A 19,232-nucleotide genomic window follows, 5' to 3' on the forward strand; every position below is an offset into this window, starting at 1 on the left:
TTTAGTTTATTTTTGGCTGAGAAAACTACGTGACTCAAGGGGCTATTCACAGGCGTAATCGTGGTCTCACTCGCTGATGTAATCAATTGTAATTCCAGTGAAATCAATGTAATCATTGTAATCACATGATTACCATATTTGTAATCAAGTTTTGGTAATCAAGTGGTAATCATTCGTAATCACTGTAATCATTTGTAATCAGTGTAATCTTTCGTAGTTGCTCCTAGTGAGACCTTGAATTTTGTTTTTGAATTTTCGAGCGCGTCATTTCTACCAATGGTAAGTCTCAAAGATCCCTGGATCAATTTTTCTTGGAATCCCAGATGTTTATAGTTCAGAACCTTGCATAGCTAATGCGTTTTGCACGAGGCATTTGTCCGTAGAAAATTGATTCAACAGATTTAAAAGTTCTTCTTATTCTGGAGAACCAACGACTGAATTATCTCTGAATTATCTACGGGTAAGTTTCATTCTCCATCAATGGTAGATATTCAGTAAATTTATTTTGCTGATAGCACTTATAAATGCCCAAATTTTTAGATGGAGTGATGGAGACTGCATTCTTCTGTTCCAATCCCCGCCCCTCCTTCCTCATTTCTTCGCAAGTTCTCATAATTAATTATTCCATCAATTCATATCTAATAAGAGACCATTTTTTGTGATTTCAATGATTATAGACGTTTGGTAGTCACAGATGTAATCGACGAAATCATTTGTAATCATGTAATCACAATCTATGCTCTTGGTAATCACGGTTATCACATAGGCAATGGTAATCAGTGTAATCAGTCCCATAATCCTGGGTAATTGATTACATTTTGTAATCGCGGTGTCACCCAAAAGGCCTGTGACTAGGCCCTCGGCGTGACTGCCAACAAAATTTGCTGTGCCCACAAAGAAGCTTTCGTACAATTGTTTTATTCTTTCTTCACGTTTTATTCTTTCACAAATATTTTCTTCCTAGTTTTTGAAAAAAAGTACCTCTCAATGATTTTGTCTCCGTCATGTTGCACCTCCCGAAGTATTTATCTTATGTACACTGACAAGTCGTTGCACGTGTTGCCATTGGAGTTGCTCAAAACCATAGCTAACAATCTCCTCTCGAGTTGTGTGTTCCCCTCCGGGTGGTATTCCAGTGGTAACAGCGGTGACTGGTCAGCCACGATCAAACAGTCGCTAACCGAGATTTACGCTTGGCCAGAATTAAGTCCTCTGGGATCAGCGGATTCCCTTTTCACTGTGGGGTAACCCTCATACTGTTGCCATCCGTTTCTTGTGTATCTCGGGTCAAACGTAATTTCCTCAACTGTCTGACACATCTTGGCAAACCCCACAGATCGATTTTTCGAGTGAAAATTTATAGCTGACGATGAAGCAATAGAGTTGATCTAGAGTGTTAGCTGATTGATTAATTCTGGGAGAAAGTGAGTCTTTATTTTCTCATTTGAAGAAATTGAATACTTTATTAGTAAAAATTTGAAATTTCGCGACGCTGAATTCGATTTAGGGTGGGAAAAATAATGAAATTTTATTTTTTACGCATTATTTTCCAAGTCTAGATTTCAGCCAATCGTAGTGCAGTATTCGAAGAACTGCGATTGATTTGTTACAAAATTATTTTGCGGTACTGTAACCGACAATTGGATGGAATTTCACATTTTTGAACAGGAGAAGGAGAAGAATCTATATTTTTATGTGAATCTTCCCGAGTTCTAACTTCCGTGGAATAACTGAACTGATAACTGCAAATTCCATTGTTTTTGCTTAACTGGGGTTTTTGGTAATTAATTTTTAGAACATTCAACACAAATACGGTAGAATTTGTAGATAAAAATCTGAAATGCTGGCTCTTTGCAACTATGATTGAGCTCAACTTTGGCGCGCTGTTTCAGCGCGATCGATTCTGTAATTCCTGAGATATAACAACTTGTTTAAATTTCGTGTTTCCTCAAATATTTCAAAAACTACTCTACGGATTTCGTGTTTTTTTCAAAATACGTATCTGATATTTTTCAAAATACTTTCTTTCCAAATACTCATCTAGATCAATCAAAATATTTATACCCATTCATACAAAATTTTCGAGTTATTGCCGTTTTTCGTGTTTTCGTTTTTCAAATTTTTTCATTCTGGCACGCACGATAATTTGAGAAAAATGGAGATAAGTTGAAAATTGATATGATTATAGAAATACTGAAGGTTAATATTTTGGAGAGGCGCAACCGGGCGAGCAGTTTCGGAGATATTTAACCTTTTGTATAAATTTATTTCATTAAGTTTGAATATTTTCCTGTACACAACGGGTAGCATGTGATTACGGTTGTTCACTGTTAGAAAAAAAAGAAATTTCATACACAGTTGACTGCTAATTTTCAGGATAGTATCACTGAATGCGATTTAAGGGGAAAAAATCATGAAATTTTAGGTTTCGCTAAAAATTCAGTAAAATTCCAGAATTTTAAGCAGCATAAAGACGAGAATTTCTTACTTTATTTGAATTCCCAATCTAATATGAATATCCAGTGCCAAATTACATTGAATTTTCAATGAAGTCTGAAATTTCATGTTTTTTTCCCTCTTAAATCACATTTAGAGTCACTATCCTGAAGATTCAAGAATATATTTATCGGAATTTTCTGGTTTTCTATCCATTTTCAGGGAAAAATGGAATTGAAATTGATAGTTTCTTTTGATTTTTCCACGAAATTCTGAATTTTCAATGACGAAATTCCGTGAAATTTCAGAGGTAATTAAATTCCCGAAATATTTCCAACAATTGTTCCGGAAATTTCGGACAACAATTTTTAACAGTGTCGGTCACAATAGAATTGGTAGAAATAAAAAAAAGAACGAGACTAATGACACAAAAAGTTACGGTCACACAGCAAAAACGAATGGCCGAATTTCACACACCTTTTGTAGACATTTTTCAAACACGAAAAAACGTCTTACCCGGTGGCTTGGCGCAGTGCGTAAGTTCGTTGCCTCACGTGCGGAAGGTTCCGAGTTCAAAATCCGGCCGGGTAGAATGGTGAGATCTAACTATTTAACGTCTTGATCATCATCGCAGCATACCCTAACCAGGTCGAAGCGATGTAAAATAACGATAAAAAAAACGTCTTAATGAAACGAAAAATTGTCGGAATTTCAGATGAACAGGTGCTTAAACATCTTAATTTATGTTTGAAATTCAGACAAATTTTCATTTCATTAAGACGTTTTTTGATGTCTAAAAAATATCGATAAAACGTGTGTGAAATTCAGACATTCGTTTTTGCTGTGCACATGTCTTCTGCCGGATAGGCTCGAACCTCTGCTTGTTTGGCGAACGAATAGTAAGATATCCTCCGCAAAAACCTATTCTTTATTGAACTACAATTTCGCTCCACAATGACCATTCGTAGCAAAATTTGCCACGATTTTCTAGCACTGTTTATAGCACTCAATTTTTCTCGCCGTGTACGCGTGTATCTATCATAGTTTCGAAATTATGCAATTTTGACACGAGTTAGACATATTCCCTTGGGTCTATATGACATATGGACGCCGCACTTGAGGGGTTAATCTAATGATTTGTCACGTTTCCAGTGACGTGTTACGTCCCCTCATCTCCCATCCGGGCGAAACTCACCCCCTGCCCCTTTCCCAATTTTCAGAGAGTACTCGTTTCAAAGTTAAGTGGAGTCACGTACACTAGATGTACCAGCGCACACTCCTTACGAAATTTCTTTCCAATTTATCCTGTCCGAAGATCGAATAGTCTTTCCTCATTCTCCTCATCGGCAACACCAGCACTAGGAGTAAAAATGTCCGGTCATGGTAGATGGAGAACGCTGGGAAATGTGTTGAAAAGACACAAAAAACGCAAAGAAAACAAGGAGTATAACCATGTAGGATATAAAAGCGGTGGAAGCAGGGGAATTGGGGGAGGAAAGACGAGTCCAGGTATATGAGATTGGCCACGATTCTCTTTTCACGACAAGAGTGGATGGGTATAAAGTTTTTTGTCGCGGGTAAACGAGAGTCTGGTCGCGTACGACAATCATGAAAAACAACACTACACTGTGGTACCAACCGCGTGAGAATGCCTTTAGCAATTTCTATGCAAAAATTTTCTGTGCGTTATTTTTTCCTTTCTCATATACAATTATGGGTTCTACGGAGAAGAGGTCAGAGATAAGGGGAATGGATGAGCGGAGATCATTCGGTCATCAAACTCAAGCAAACTTTGTCGTATCTGCGCTGAGAACAAAATAACACGGAGAAGATTATTTGGTGAATTTCAACAACTAGTTAAAACTTTAGATTAATCTCACTCACACTTTATGACAAAAAATGAATTTTTTTTGCTCAAGAATTTTGGGTGAATTGTTCCATCTCAAGAATTATCACATACATCGACCTAACATTTCGTCTAGGAATGATTCTTGACAATCCTGACTAGTAGCCAAAGTTTCAAAAGCTTTCTCTGACTTTTACCCCCGTCATAGTTCGCAAAAGTGAATTCAGTAGTGAAGCGGTAAACCGGGTTGAGTCGATTTTGACTATTGGCCAGTATTTGACGAATATCTCGGAATCTAAAACAGATGAAAAAAATTTTGTTACAACCTTTTTTATACAGGAATTGAGGGTTACAAAAAAGGTCTTCAGGAAAATTTTGCTATCTCTCTTAGATTTTGAGATATTCATCACAAACTGGTCAAAAGTCAAAATCGACTTGACCCGGTTTATCGCGTCGCTACTGAATTCCAACGAAAAAAATTCAAAAACTACAATATCTCGAAAAATTTCAATGCGATGATACCCATATTTTGGTGAATCTAGATAGATGACATCAAAACGCATATTTAAAAAAAACTTGAAATCGGACCAATAATTTTTGCGATATTGAGCAAAAGAGTTTCATATACAAAGTTGAATATCTCCGAAACTACTTGTCCGATTTCACTCATCCAGAACCCCAAGCTTTGTTTGCCATATTTGTTTACCATAAGGCCTAAACTCGTACCAAGTTCTAAGTTTCTATTTCGATTATTTTTTAAGTTATCGTGCAAACAAGCAATTTCAGCGAAAAAATGTAAAAACGAGAATAAAACTACATTGTTCAGGGTGTAATGGTCTTTTTTCAATCGAAATAAAGAGGTATCATCATGGCGAGTATTTTGAAAAAAAATCGAATCGGTCGAGTGGTTCAGGAGATATCGGCAAAAAAAGATTTTCGAATACTCGCTATATCTCAGGAACCGCTCAACCGATCGAGCTGAAATTTAGCACAAATTTGAGTTTCAGTAGTACCAATTAGCAGTCAGAATTTCAGCATCTTTGCCTCAATAATTATCGAGTTATAGGGACAGTTCTGAACATATGAACACACATGCGCACACGCATACCCGAGGACCTATTCACAGGCGAATTGGGTAACACCGCGATTACAAAATGTAACCGATTACCCAGGATCACGGGACTGATTACACTGATTACCATTGCCTGTGTGATAACCGTGATTACCAAGAGCACAGAATGTGATTACATGATTACAAATGATTCCGTCGATTACATTCTATGACTACCAAACGTCTATAATCATTGAAAACACAAAAATGGCCTCTTATTAGATATGAATTGATGAAATAATTAATTATGAGAACCTGCGAAGAAATGAGGAAGGAGGGGCGGGGATTAGAACAGAGGAATGCAGTTTCCATCACTCCATCTAAAAATTTGGGCATTTATAAGTGCTATCAGCAAAATAAATTTACTGAATATCTACCATTGATGGAGAATGAAAATTACCAGTAGATAATTCAGAGATAATTCAGTCGTTGGTTCTCCAGAATAAGAAGAACTTTTAAATCTGTTGAATCAATTTTCTACGGACAAATGCCTCGCGCAAAACGCATTAGCTATGCAAGGTTCTGAACCATAAACATCTGGGATTCCAAGAAAAATTGATCCAGGGATCTCTGAGACTTACCATTGGTAGAAATGACGCGCTCGAAAATTCAAAAACAAAATTCACGGTCTCACTAGGAGCAACTACGAAAGATTACACTGATTACAAATGATTACAGTGATTACAAATGATTACCACTTGATTACTAAAACTTGATTACAAATATGGTAATCATGTAATTACAATGATAACATTGATTTCACTGGGTTTACAGATGATTACATCAGCGAGTAGCACGACGATTACACCTATGAATAGCCTCCCGCACATACCTACTTACATACAGACATTTTTGAACATCATTTCTTCACGTTTCATGACTTTTCTAGGCATTTCCACCCAAAATTAAGAAATAAAAAGAAATCACGATTACAAAGCTTCCGTCTGGAAGCAAAAACATCTCATTTCAAGACATTCGAAGTTTCAGTTATCACGATACTAGCCGATAAGACACATTATTGTATCAGACGCTTCAAATCGAGACGTCTTTCAAGCACAAGTCTTTACAATGATGAGTTCCCATAAACTTGTTCCATCACTAAACAATTCAAAGACAGTCACGCCTAAAGCATCCCAGCGATTTCATAAAACCCGTTGGGCATATTACCGAGCAATATCGAATATTGAAATATCCTCAAGCATATCTCACCCTGAACCCCGAGCAATGGCTGGCACAGTTTCGAATAAACTTCCTTCCTGAAACCCCATTTCTAGACTAACTCGAACCACGGCAACGGTTACTGTGCTTCCACGCTCGTCTAATATATGTTTGCCCTCAGGGGGTGAGGGTGGAATTTTCGAGTGAGCGAGACTTTGAAATGTTGGAGAAGACGAGAAAGCGGAAAACACGAGGAATAAGAAAACTCTTCTGTGCAGTTCTTCACGGAATATTCTCACTCTCGAGTTTAATGCAAGGTGAGAGCACCTTCTCGAAACGGATATTCCTGAAGAAAAAGTGGAAGAGTGAGAAAACCTATGGGGAGGGTGTTGTAGGAAGCCTTCCGGCAAGCGAGTGCACTCGACGGGCATCCGGGTATTCGAGGATGGAAAGTCGGCGTAAATAAACAAAATAACATTCCCCTGGGTGGGAGAGGAGGGCGGGAGGCCGGCTTACACTGCCTCAAGAAGCCTTCATGCAATGGGTGAAGAGATACGACGATTTATTTAAGGTTCTTTCCATCTCCGTCTGTTCGGTGGTTCTCTCATCTGCTTACCTTCACACGCCTCATCACACTTAGAGAAAACTCCAGGACGTCCTGTCGTATCTTGTCTCTCTGTTTTCTAAGTCTTTGTTCGTGCTTTTTCATAGTCAGTGTTTCTTATTGCTAGTCGAGAAGCGGGAGGAGTGGTGGAGATACCTGTTTGTTTTTACGTATTTTTCTTGGTCTTCGAGGACTGGCGAGTGTTGATCCGATTTTTTTTTGTGGGATGTCTCCATTTTTTTCAAGTTTTAATTTAAGGAAAAATGGCGGATTCTCTGGTGATTTATTTTTACGGCGTGTAAGAGGAACTGGTGAGACATTTCGATGTTCAGTTGACAGGGACATGCTAATTTTCATCTTCATAGGTTGTCATTGAATTTCAGATGGAATTATTCATTGATGTTTTTATTTACACTGGTAGAAAAAAAATGAAATTTCAAAAACAGTTGACTACTAATTTTCAGGATAGTAACACTGAATGCGATTTAGGGGAAAAATGATGAAATGTCAGGTTTCACTAAAAAATCAGTAAAATCGAACCGCATCTCTTCAAAAGTAAATTTAATGAACATTGAATCGGAATGGACTGTCAATTTATAGAAAAATCTAAGAGGATCCTCGCTATGGTACCACCGCTCGGAAGCACCCTTCTCGTTCCGTAAACAAGGATTCAAAACACAAAGGAAACCTAGACACTGCTCTTCAAAGTACATCCTTGTCCTTCTAGCAACACTGTAACCAACAAAGTGATAATAGAAAGAGAAGAACCAGTAAAACTATCCCCCGCCCCGCTTCATACAAAAAAAAACATGAAAATGAAGAAGAAACAGATAAAGAGACGGGTAGAAAGTACAAAACTGTAGCTTCGTTATAACGAGAGCAGCACAACGAAAGCAAAGAGAATGGGGAAAGTAATAGACGATGGGAATGCTTGAATTTCCCAGTGGAAAAGGTCGTTGTTTGTGTGACGAGAGGTAGGGGAGGGGTTGAAATTTCAGCGTTCCACATCGTGGAGGTCGATCAAAGCATCGAGGTGTCCATCGTGGTTTTCCACTCATCTACTGTCTGGCCGACTCTCATCGAGTAATCGAACTCTAGAAATTGTACGAGCCAGTTTCCTGCCTCTATCTAACTTTGTATTTCCCTCTCTCGCATTTCCACGTTGGAAAAACGAATTTCGCCGACTCTGGGGGATTTAGTTGTTGCGGGAGGGATGAGGTCATGTGGAGTAGACGGGAGGAGATAGGGAGATTTGCGAGCCCTCTGATTAGTGGATTGAAAAACATCAAGCGGAACTAATGACGCAATCACAATATTTCAGTATTTTTTTAATGCACTTTTATTTTCAGGCGGATAAGGGGATTTCATTCATTTTTTTGTCAGAAGACATTGTTCTCGTGGTTGAAGACGGCTTTTTTATTCCAGGTATTGTGGCACCGCCGAGCAATGACTCGGTGAGACTCGAGGCTGGACCATTCATCAATGGCACTGGGGCACTTTATGTCGCTGCCACCTGTGCGTTTGCACTCATCCTGGTTGTTGGGAGTGTTGTGAGCGCTTTGTATATAAAGAATAGTAAAGCACGGGTGCAGGAATCGCAGTAAGTATTTTTTATTTATCGCTTTTGAATGGAAGGGTTGGAATCGTTCTAATTTAAGTTTCTGATTTTTTGTGTTATATCAACTTATTATGATCCACAAAATCCGAATATGCCATTTTCAGACCATGGCTGGATGTACAGTCGAGCACTAAAGTTCGTGAACAACCTGAACTTGCATCCTATGTTGTCTGTTCACGAACTTTAGTGTTCGACTGTATGCGCGTATGCCCTTTAAAAATTTCCGTCTGAATTTTCCGTGCCAAATTCAGGAAATTTTTATCGTGTTCAAGTTCCACCGAAATTTCAGGAAATCTTGTCATTGAAGAATCAAATATTCCATTGATTTTCTGTTCAAATGATCTGGAAATAAATCAAATACTTGATTTTTCAGTTGAATTATTCTGTGAAAATTTAGGCAAAAATTGAAAATTTATGTCATTTTTTGTTTATGAATATCCATGTTCCACTGAAAATTCTATCAAGTTGTAAAATTTCCATCTGACTCACACTGAAAACTCATGAATTTGCGTGAATTCTACGTGAAACTTGAAATTTCAGAACCATTTTTTCCCTAAATTTGATTCGATTCCCTATTTTTTCCCTTCGCTTTCACACTCATGAGATTTACTATAATATCTTCCATGAAATTTCAAAAAATTTCTAACATTGTGCATGTCTGTATCTGTGTGTGTGTCTGTGTCTGTGTGCCTGTGATTTAACATATTTTTCCCAATGCCATCTTGAACGAATTCGATCATGAAATTAACTGCATCATCCGCATGGAAAAAAATATCCTCGAATGCACGGAGAGAAATGTATGAGAAAAATTACCTTGCTCGCACAGTAAAGTGGGTTCAGATGGTCTTTCCAGGCGAAATGTACCGCAAAGGGTAGGAAAAAGTACTGTTGCATGAGTCATTTTTCGGATAAATGCGGGGAAAAATTCTTGTGGGGCACGGTAAAATCGAAGCGACAGTGAATTTCTACGGGAAAAATTATGACACTGGCTAGCAAATTTTTCCGGTGCTCTACCAGAATCCTAGGACCCGATCGCACATTCGTAAGATTTCGACACTCTTCGTCCCCCCTCCACAACCGCGAAAATCAACTCAACGTGACCAGATGATTTATTTCGTCGCCTCCTCTAGCCTCCTCTCTTACATATCTCCTTACTGAAACCCCAGGTTAATTTTTTTCATAATGTCAACTCAGTGAAATATTAATTAGTGTTGTGATGAAATGGTTAAGAAATAAAATAAGTGCATACGTTTGCAGCGCATTCCGCTTTCAATGTGGGAGAAAGGATTGGAGGAGAGGTTAAAATGAAATTAATAGGATGATATGCTGGCTAACAATGTTTACTAATTTTCAACTATTGAGTGTAATTTATCATGTAATAGAAAACAGTCAGGGAGCTTTTATTGATAGGTTGAACCAAATTTAAGGAAGAAAAGAAGTTAGGTGTTGCTCCGGCGGACATCCGAGTGCAGCTGCGTTTAGCGCAGTTAGTACTTGGATGGGTGACCGCTTAGGAACACCTTCGCACAAAAATTTCGGAAGGTAGGCACGGTGTAGTGGCCTAACGTGTCCCTCTAGTCAGTGTGACAGAAGGGCACATTAGGGCTCTGCACAATCGGCCGGCTGTACCACTGGGGTTTTCCATGGTTTCCCGTGCAGTCCCAGCCCGAATGGGGTACAGTTAAGAGTAAGACGGCCCATGGTAGCGCAGAAAAAATCAGGAGAGAGAAGTGGGAGAGGCAAGGCAGACGAATGGGGAGCCTATAAAACCGTAATGGTAGAAGGAAAAAAATATGAATTCAAAAAAATGCTTCGTTTTCGAGATAAGTCTGTCAGGCGGACTTCTGATAATTTCATTTTTTGCCATATGAATAGTTTTTCATAAATTTGAAATATCCAATTTAACCTTCACTCCCCTACTCTTTTTCTCCACAGTCCGTTGCATTTTTTTCCATTTGTATCAATAAAAAAAGCCATCAATTTGAGCCAAAGCTCAACGTCTGTCTAACGAAAAATAGGAGGCCTACGATCTGAATAGTGCGTGCGAGTGTGTGAAAAATCAATTGCCAACAAAAGAGGCGCGAATCCGGGGTGTGGATCCACGAAAAAAAAAGATATGGAAAAAACGTATGGCTCACATAGACAGGGGATGAGCGTAACAGGGTGGTTTCGTTCTTTGGAAGAGAAAAAGAAGAACTGAAGCCGAACGAACGAGAGATGCGAGGGCTAGATTTTTCAGAGCCACCGGCATTGGAAAAATTCGTAAGGATAAGCGGGATACGTTAGACCCATACGTAAGGGTAGATTTCTACCTCCACTTCTCCTCCTCCTTTCCCTCCTTTCTCCCGGATGAAATATCCTTTCAATAAGCCAGGGTGATCTGTCGGTCGCTTGGCACCGCTCCCGACATTTTATTACACTGCCATTGCCTGTTCGTGGATTTTGTAATATATAAAGGTGAGAATGCGTCACTTTTAAGGAGGAACGCGGAAGAAAACAAATGATTCAGAAGAAAATTTGGTGCGAGGTGATAAAATGTACTAAATCCACTGAGAGAAAAAATACTTTTGTTAAGTCATCTGCGTCAAGAAACTTGTTCATTTACATCACTTGGAAAACTAGTGTTGGAAATAAAAACGCTATTTTTCCTTTTTTTTAGTTAAAAAAAAAGGGAAACAAACAGTTAGTTTGTGTTCCAAAATTGAAAAATTCATGTTTCAAATTATGACATTAACCCTCTGACTCGATATCTTATACCCACTAGCTATGGGGGTGGGCCGTTTGACGTGAAAGGGGATGAGCATCGAGCGCACATTCGAAGACATGAGTCCAAAATCTAAAATTTTTTAAAAGGTATTTATTAGTAGATAGGTTGAACCAAATTTAAGGAAGAAAAGAAGCATTTTGAAATAAAATTTTTTATTGTTGTCAATCTCCAAATCATGAACAGGATATCGATTTTCAACAAATGGTTTTACTTGTTAATTCTCAATATTTGAAGACCATTTTCTTTTTATTTTTCCATAATTTATTTTTTCTGTGCCGAAAAATCATCTGGATTAATTTCCCAATTTGAAAGTATCTTTCTATATTTCACATATTTACCAGGATTTCCACATACACTTTTCAATAAACTTTTATTGTTTTTTTTTAGGCACTGACTGTTGATCACTGATATTTCTCGTTTTTTATCTCTCATTATTTGCTGGCTATCTATCAAAACATCTATTACGTATTACACTGAGAAAAAAAAATGTTGCCAAATATTCATTTACTTGAGAGGAGCCTTTATTTTTTTTAAATCGTATTTCTCCAATCGAGTCATTCCTAGACGAGCCTGATTAGTTTTCAATTATGACAATCACATTGCTCTAAAGGATGACTATGTTGCTTATGACCTTGGATAAACTCCTCCAATAATTATCCATTCGTCCAAAATTTCTCATTTTCTAGAGGGATGAATTTCCATTAATTTTTAATGCTGATAATTATTGACGGCATTCACTCAAAGTCGTACCTAACATGATCATCTTCTAGAGCAATATAATTTTTATGATTGAAACCTAATGAGAATTGCCTGGTAATGACTCGACTGGAGAAATACAGTACACGGGGAGAAATTTTCTATAAAAATTCTAGTACGAGTACTGGAAAAAAATAACCATCCACCGGCTGTGAAAAATTCTAGTGCTGTTGAAGTAAAATTTCTTGGTATTTTTGGTCAAATTTCTAGGAATTTCTGTAAAATTTTTACAGAAATACGGGAAAAAATTCACGGTTTCCCCAATAAAATTTCCCGTGCTAGCACTAGAATTTTTCTAAAAAATTTCTCTCCGTGTATTGGAAAAATAAATACTTCTCTCGAGTAAATGGATATTTGGAAAAATAGTAGATTATGTCATCAGGCGATCGCCTTCGGCTCGGATTATAAAGCCACATTCGCCAGATAATACTTTTATCGCCGTATGACCTATCTAGAATATATCGAATATATCAATATAAAACGTTTTCTGCCTCATCACGTGATGCCAAATACTGCATTCGGATTGTATTTAAACGGTCAAAAGAACCCGTCAGAGACCACACGACAATATTTGTTTTTTCACAATGCCAAATTCCTATCGCAAAAACTCCCTGCAGATGTTAAAGATAAAACAATCGGCCAGACTAGAACAAGTGAAATTCACGAATTTCCCAACTTATCTCATCCTTCCACTCGGAATTGTCTCAAACTCGAATATATTAGCTCTTTTGAGGTCTCTGCCAGGCATGATAACCAAAGGGCGAATACAGGAATCCAGCCCCTGCTTTACTTTCCACCCACCCTCCGTATCCGAGAAATCCTCGGGTGGGATTGCCCTACAGTTGTGCTCGGCAAAGCGGCAAATTTTACAATGGTACTTGTTATAAAGGATCCTCTCATGTACCAGACGTATTGGTACTCTCTCTGTCTCTGAACCCCCCGCAAAGACGAGACATTTTCTCATCCAATTGGAGTTAATCTCCAAACGAGTGTTGGATTTCAATTATCTTCACTCCACTTAAAAATTCTCCACCATTTATTGTCATCTTCCTCGCGATTATTTTTCATTTCCTTCGGTCTTTCAATTTCTCCTCAATTATTGGAATTTTTCGGAGAGAAAGCAACGGAGAATGAGAAATTGAGGGAAAATAAAACAGATTTTTGTCGTTTGCATGGTCCCTTCATCGATACTTTCATCATTATTTGCATCGGAATATCCGCTCTGTGGTGAGATAAAAAGCCGTGAAGGTTACAGAGAGGGGTGGGAGAAGGGGTCGTTCAAGTGCCTTTGATCTTGTTTTCGATTTCGTTATAATCGAGTGCACAGTGCGCAACGATTTGACAGACCCACGAGGACCATGACAAATCGATTGGAATTTCACTTTTTTTTTCACTTTCATTTCGTCTCCCCCATTCTCAGTGTATTTCACCCTTATGAGATATTTCTGAATTCACGAGTTTCCCCAACTTTACACCTTTTCCATCTCTCTCGTTTGCGCTTCTCTCGTTTCCCTCCGGATACTGTATTCCAATAAATCTGGTGATTTGAAGGGAATTTTACACGTACTTCTCACACACTGACGGCTTTTTTCTCTCATGTTCCGGGGTCTTCAAAAACGAAATAAACGGTAATTCTCGTATTTTACATTTTTATCGGGATGTCGAGGGTGCATGGAGTGCGTTGCATGTTGGAGAGGTGTAAAAAGGAGAAAATGTGTCAACGGGGTGAAGGATACTTGAAGAAAACTGGGGGAGGGATTTTAGTTGAGTGGGAGTGGAGAGAATTATTCGAAATTGTATTCTTTGGAGCAAGGAGAAGAATGAATTTTACGAGATGTAAGTGGGTTTCAATTTCTGGTAGTATAAATTTGTTTAGGGGAGGATAGGGCAAAACGGACCCCTAGGATAAAACGGACTACTGACAGAAAATTGATAATTTTTGTGTTTGCTTCCGAATGGAAGCAAAAACAACAATCCAAAGTCATTTGCGGTTTTAGGTAATTAGCAAATCTCATCAAATTGCGGTTCAACGACACTTGTTGTCTATAAAACCCCTGTGATTGTTACGATCCAGAAAACTCACTTTTAATTCAGTAGCGAAGTGGTAAAACGGTACAACTCAATTTCGACTATTGACTAGTTTTCAATCAATATCTCGGAATCTAAGGGAGATGGTAAAATTTTTATTATCATCTTTTTTGCAGAGCCGATTATGAGCTACCACAAATGTAACTACGACAATTTCGCTATCTCCCTTAGATTCGGAAATATTCCTCAAAAACTCAACTGGGAGATAAATCGACTTAAACCGCTTTGCCACTTCGCTACTGAATTCAATACATTCAGTGTTCCTGATTTGAAGAAAAGAAAAAAAACAAAAATTACCAATTTTCTGTGCCCTAGGGGTCCGTTTTGCCCTGCGGTCCGTTTTTCCCGCCCAGTCCGTTTTGCTCAACCCTCCCCTATATTGCGAATCTTACTATTATTGATTCTATGAATAGTTCTTCATGATTTTTGCTTCTAAACGGTAGCATTGTATTCGTCAAATTCAAAATTTCCATTTTTTGTGTCAGGATAACTAATGTTCACCTGAGCAGTCCTAATATGCATGCTATTTTTAGATCATGTCCGGATGTTTGTATAATAACTGTGGATGTATTAGAGTGCCCTCACGGTCACCCATTTCGTTATTTTTTTACGTATCGCCCCCTTCAAAAGACTGTAAATAAATTTTTAAGAAATCCTTCCGAAATTTCAGCTCTCTCTCTATTCTAAAACACCCCCAAGAGCCTGTTTTTTCCCATAAGAACAACACGGGATTTTTATGGAAAATTCGAATCTATTCCCCCCCTCCCCTCTGTTATGCCGGTAAAAATTGTATAACCATGGAAAATTACCGATTAAATGAACTACTTTTGACGGAACTTATTCGTTCACATCATTCGTGTTCACATCATATAATAGTATTCTTATGGGAAACGTTATTCCTGTGTTATTCTTATGGGAGAAACAAGGCTCTTGGCGCGCATTTTAAGATTGAAATAGGGAGATGAAATTTTATTCGGTTGGCAAATGTGATAATTGAAAATCTCCCAGTTTACACGGAGAGAAATATTCAATAAAAATTACGTATCTTTTCCGTAATTCCGGAGCGAACTGTGATTGCAGGAAATTTTACGGAACTGTCACCGAGTTTTTCCGGAGCGTTCCGTAATTTTTATCTGAACCTCCTGTGGAAAATTACGGGTAAATGTTAAGAAAGAGGGCCCCACCAGCGATCTGATGGTTAAGTTTTCAGAAAGATCGATTACGGAATCCACTCAGAAAATTTAAGTGACGGTGTCGTAATATCGGAGCCCTCTTTCTTAACATTTACCAAATTACGATACCGTCACTTAAATTTTCTCAGTCGATTCCGTAATCGGTGAGTGAATAGTGAGTTCCGTAATTTTTACTGAACATTTCTCTCCGTGTATGATTTGGTCCGTAGACTTAAAGAAATGAAGCGTTTGCATCAAATAAAAACCTTAGTTGGAAATTTTCCTATTCTTATCAACATTATTTTTGTGCAAAATGCATAAATTTACTGTTATAGTTATTTCAATGAGGATGTTTGAATTAGATGAAATCAATAGCCATTTTAAATTAATCTTTTATCAGAATAAGATGAACAAATTCATTTAAAGAAACAAAATTTGAGAGATGAATTAAGGAAACAGTATCGAAGAAAATGTTGCAAAATTTTAATGTTCACAAGTAATCGTCGGGTGAAATGTAACTCAATGAAAAATAAAGAATATTTTACTATTTGTTTAGTCATAAAATGACATGTGGGAGCAAAAATTATGGCTTCCAGTGCAGTAAAATTTCCCGCACCTGTGCAATATTTTTTTTTGGCACGATGCGAATGACATGGTTACGGACGGAACTGAGAATTTACTGTTTCCTGTGCGGGGAAGAAAATCAGCCTCCTCTACACTAAAAGAAAATAATTTTTAGAGAAGTACGTCTTTACTTGTGTCACGGAAATCATGGCTCGAAAATTTTCAAGAGCGAAATATGTTATACGGAGAAAAAAAATAATTTCGTCAAGAAATTTTGTACTTGTTCAAAAGATGAGGGCACTTAGTACATAATAAGATGGCGACGTCTAAAGCCAAATCAAGTGATTTTTGCTTTCAAACCTTTTTGATTTGATGCCAACAATTATTAAATGAATTAATTTAACTAGACTTGGTTTGAGAAATCACTTTCTTGGAATGAGAAAATTGTTCTCGTCCTTAGAAGAAGTCCAAAACTTTCATGACAACATTTTTGACACTACTGCTACATTCACCTCATGCCGAAAAGTGCCTTTTTGTCTACTCGTAAACGAAAAGTATGTTTTTTTCCGTTTACTTTCGTTTTTTTTTTAAACACTCGTCTTTACTTCACCTATCAAGATCAATGAAAATATGAATACCCGTTCACACAAAATTTTCGGGATATTCGCGTTTTTCTAATTTATTCAATTGAGAATTAATCTGGCATTCGCGTAAAACTTGGCATAAATATCTTAGATTCTGGCTACGCTGTTAAAAATTTTTGTCTGAAATTTCCGGTACACTGTTTGGAAATTTTTCTCAAATCTAATTACCACGGAAATGGCAAGGAATTTCGTCATTGAAAATTCAAAATTTCGTGGAAAAACCAAAGAGAACTGTCAATTTCAGTTCCATTTTTCCCTGAAAATGACTAGAAAACCAGAATATTCTGGTAAATATATTCTTGAATTTTCAGGACCGTGACACTGAATGCGATTTGGGGGAAGAAACTAATGAAATTTTAGATTTCACTGAAAATTCAATGTAATATGGCACTGAATATTCGAATTTGATTGGGAATTCAATTAAATTAAGAACTTCTCGTCTTTGTGCTGCGTAAAATTCTGGAATTTTACTGAATTTTTAGTGAAACCTGAAATTACATGATTTTTTTCCCCTAAATCACATTCAGAGTCACTGTCCTAAAAAATAGCTTTTTTAACAGTCATACACCGTCATTTCATCGATTATTTTCGCCTCTGAGGGCTTATTCTCGACTTGTTTTAGTACTTTTTCCATTACTTTTTCTCTACGTGTTCGATAAAAAATATCTTCGCCAAAACATCCATCGAATTTTCTTCTTTGCACGTGAATTTCGTCATTTCTGGCGATATCTTTCTTCTGTCGCACGTAAAAATTCCAAAATACAGTCATCGCGTTAAATGAAACATTCGACAATATTGCGGTTATAATCAAATTATCAAGCAAACATAAAGCAAAGAATGCAAGGGTGGAACATGAATGGGATGGTTTAACTTGAGTCTCGTAAAAAATACTCTCATCTCATCGAATTTCATTCTCTCACGTTCGACTGGAATCATAAAACTTGGCGATGGAGAGAATTTTGCCAGAGGAAGTTCGGGGAGTGCGTTAGGAACACTTCCACATAATGAAGAGAAAAGCATTCGTCTAACACATGAAAATATTTAGGCGAGCCACCCAACATTCTCCGTGGGAATCTCTGTATTCATACTGTTAGATTGGAACAATGTGTCAATTTTCTACTTTTCCATTTCTATATTTCCATTAAGTGTAAAATACTGTTGAATCAAATAAACATCTTCATTTAAAATTTATTTATTTCAAGAAAATGGATTTAATTATATTCAAGAAACAATTCATTTATTTCAAATAAATGATTTTTAAGAATCGAATAACCGATTTATTCATTTGAAACAAATAATTTTCTTATTCTAAGAAAATGATATTTTTATGTACTTTGTGAAAGAATTTCGAAAGTGTGTTGCAACAATATTCGTTGGCTATGTGCAAAAAGGTCATACGAATTTAATTCAGGAAACATGAAATTTAGACGATTTGAGCTCTCTAGAATCATTCCGATTCAATTTTTATGAATTTTATTGATGAGTGAAATTTACCTTATGAACATCGTCTCCCCGGTAGTGAAACCATGGAATAGAAATTTCTCCCCCCCCTCCCCCTAAATGTCTTACGTGATGTATGTACAGCCCCTAATAATTATTGCATGCTTTTCGTTCAATCTTTTTTGAGTTTATTACCATCTCAAAGCGATAATATATTATTAGTATTAAATAAATATTTATTCAGTTCAACTTGAAAATTTATTTGATTCAAAAAAAGATTTATTAAGAGTAAAAACATTTATTGAATATAAACAGAACTTCGAATAAAAATTCTTATTTAATTTGAGAAAAAACTTCATTTGGTACTATTTCAATAAACTTTATTTGATTGAAATGAATCATTTTCCTGGGTGTACGCATAAGTGAATCGTAAAATACATTTCTATTAAACTCGTAATTTACGATTCCTTAAGCGTCAAATAACCCTAGCGAAACGTAAAAGACGCTTTGTTTGTCCGTAATTTACGTTTTTATCTTGACCATAAAATCCGCCTTTTTAAAGCCTAAATTACGATTTTCATGACGGAAAAACCTACTAGAGATCACATTGACATTAAGCGTAAATTGCGTTCAGCAAACCGTAAATAGCCCTTAGCAAAACGTAATTTACGTTTAGTGTTTTTCTATGTATACATCTCGACTTTTTACACCTAATAAAAGAAGCCCCAAGCCCAACTGAAATGTTTCGTTGAAACATCCCAATTAAACTCGGAAATTGAATGTCGAATTGAAATAAGCACACGAGTGATGCAAATTTGACTAGACAGTAGGATAGGTGATGCCATCCGAGGGTTCTCCGAAAATCAGATTCATTGTTATGGTCATTGGATCCCCGTTAATCACTTGTACGTCGCGAGCATCCACGATGAGGGATGCCTCTCACCCCGACTGTCGCATTGAGCGAGTTAAGGATCCACTTACCCCCCCCCCCCCCCCCCCCCCCCCCCCCCCCCCCCCCCCCCCCCCCC

At 37.3% G+C, this 19,232-nt stretch overlaps 1 protein-coding gene across 1 annotated transcript in view; it reads left to right on the forward strand.

Annotated features, from left to right (window-relative positions):
* LOC107037590 (tyrosine-protein kinase Drl) overlaps positions 1–19,232 on the forward strand; it is a 232,699-nt gene that overhangs the window by 188,778 nt on the left and 24,689 nt on the right. Inside the window, exon 4 of the mRNA XM_015256211.2 lies at positions 8,581–8,755. Within this exon, the coding sequence (XP_015111697.2) occupies positions 8,581–8,755 (175 nt within the window). The remainder of the gene's footprint in view (positions 1–8,580; positions 8,756–19,232) is intronic.

Source organism: Diachasma alloeum, unplaced genomic scaffold (genome assembly GCF_001412515.2).
Source record: "Diachasma alloeum isolate Michigan unplaced genomic scaffold, Dall2.0 Dall_scaffold_00256, whole genome shotgun sequence".
Lineage (NCBI taxonomy): Eukaryota > Metazoa > Arthropoda > Insecta > Hymenoptera > Braconidae > Diachasma > Diachasma alloeum.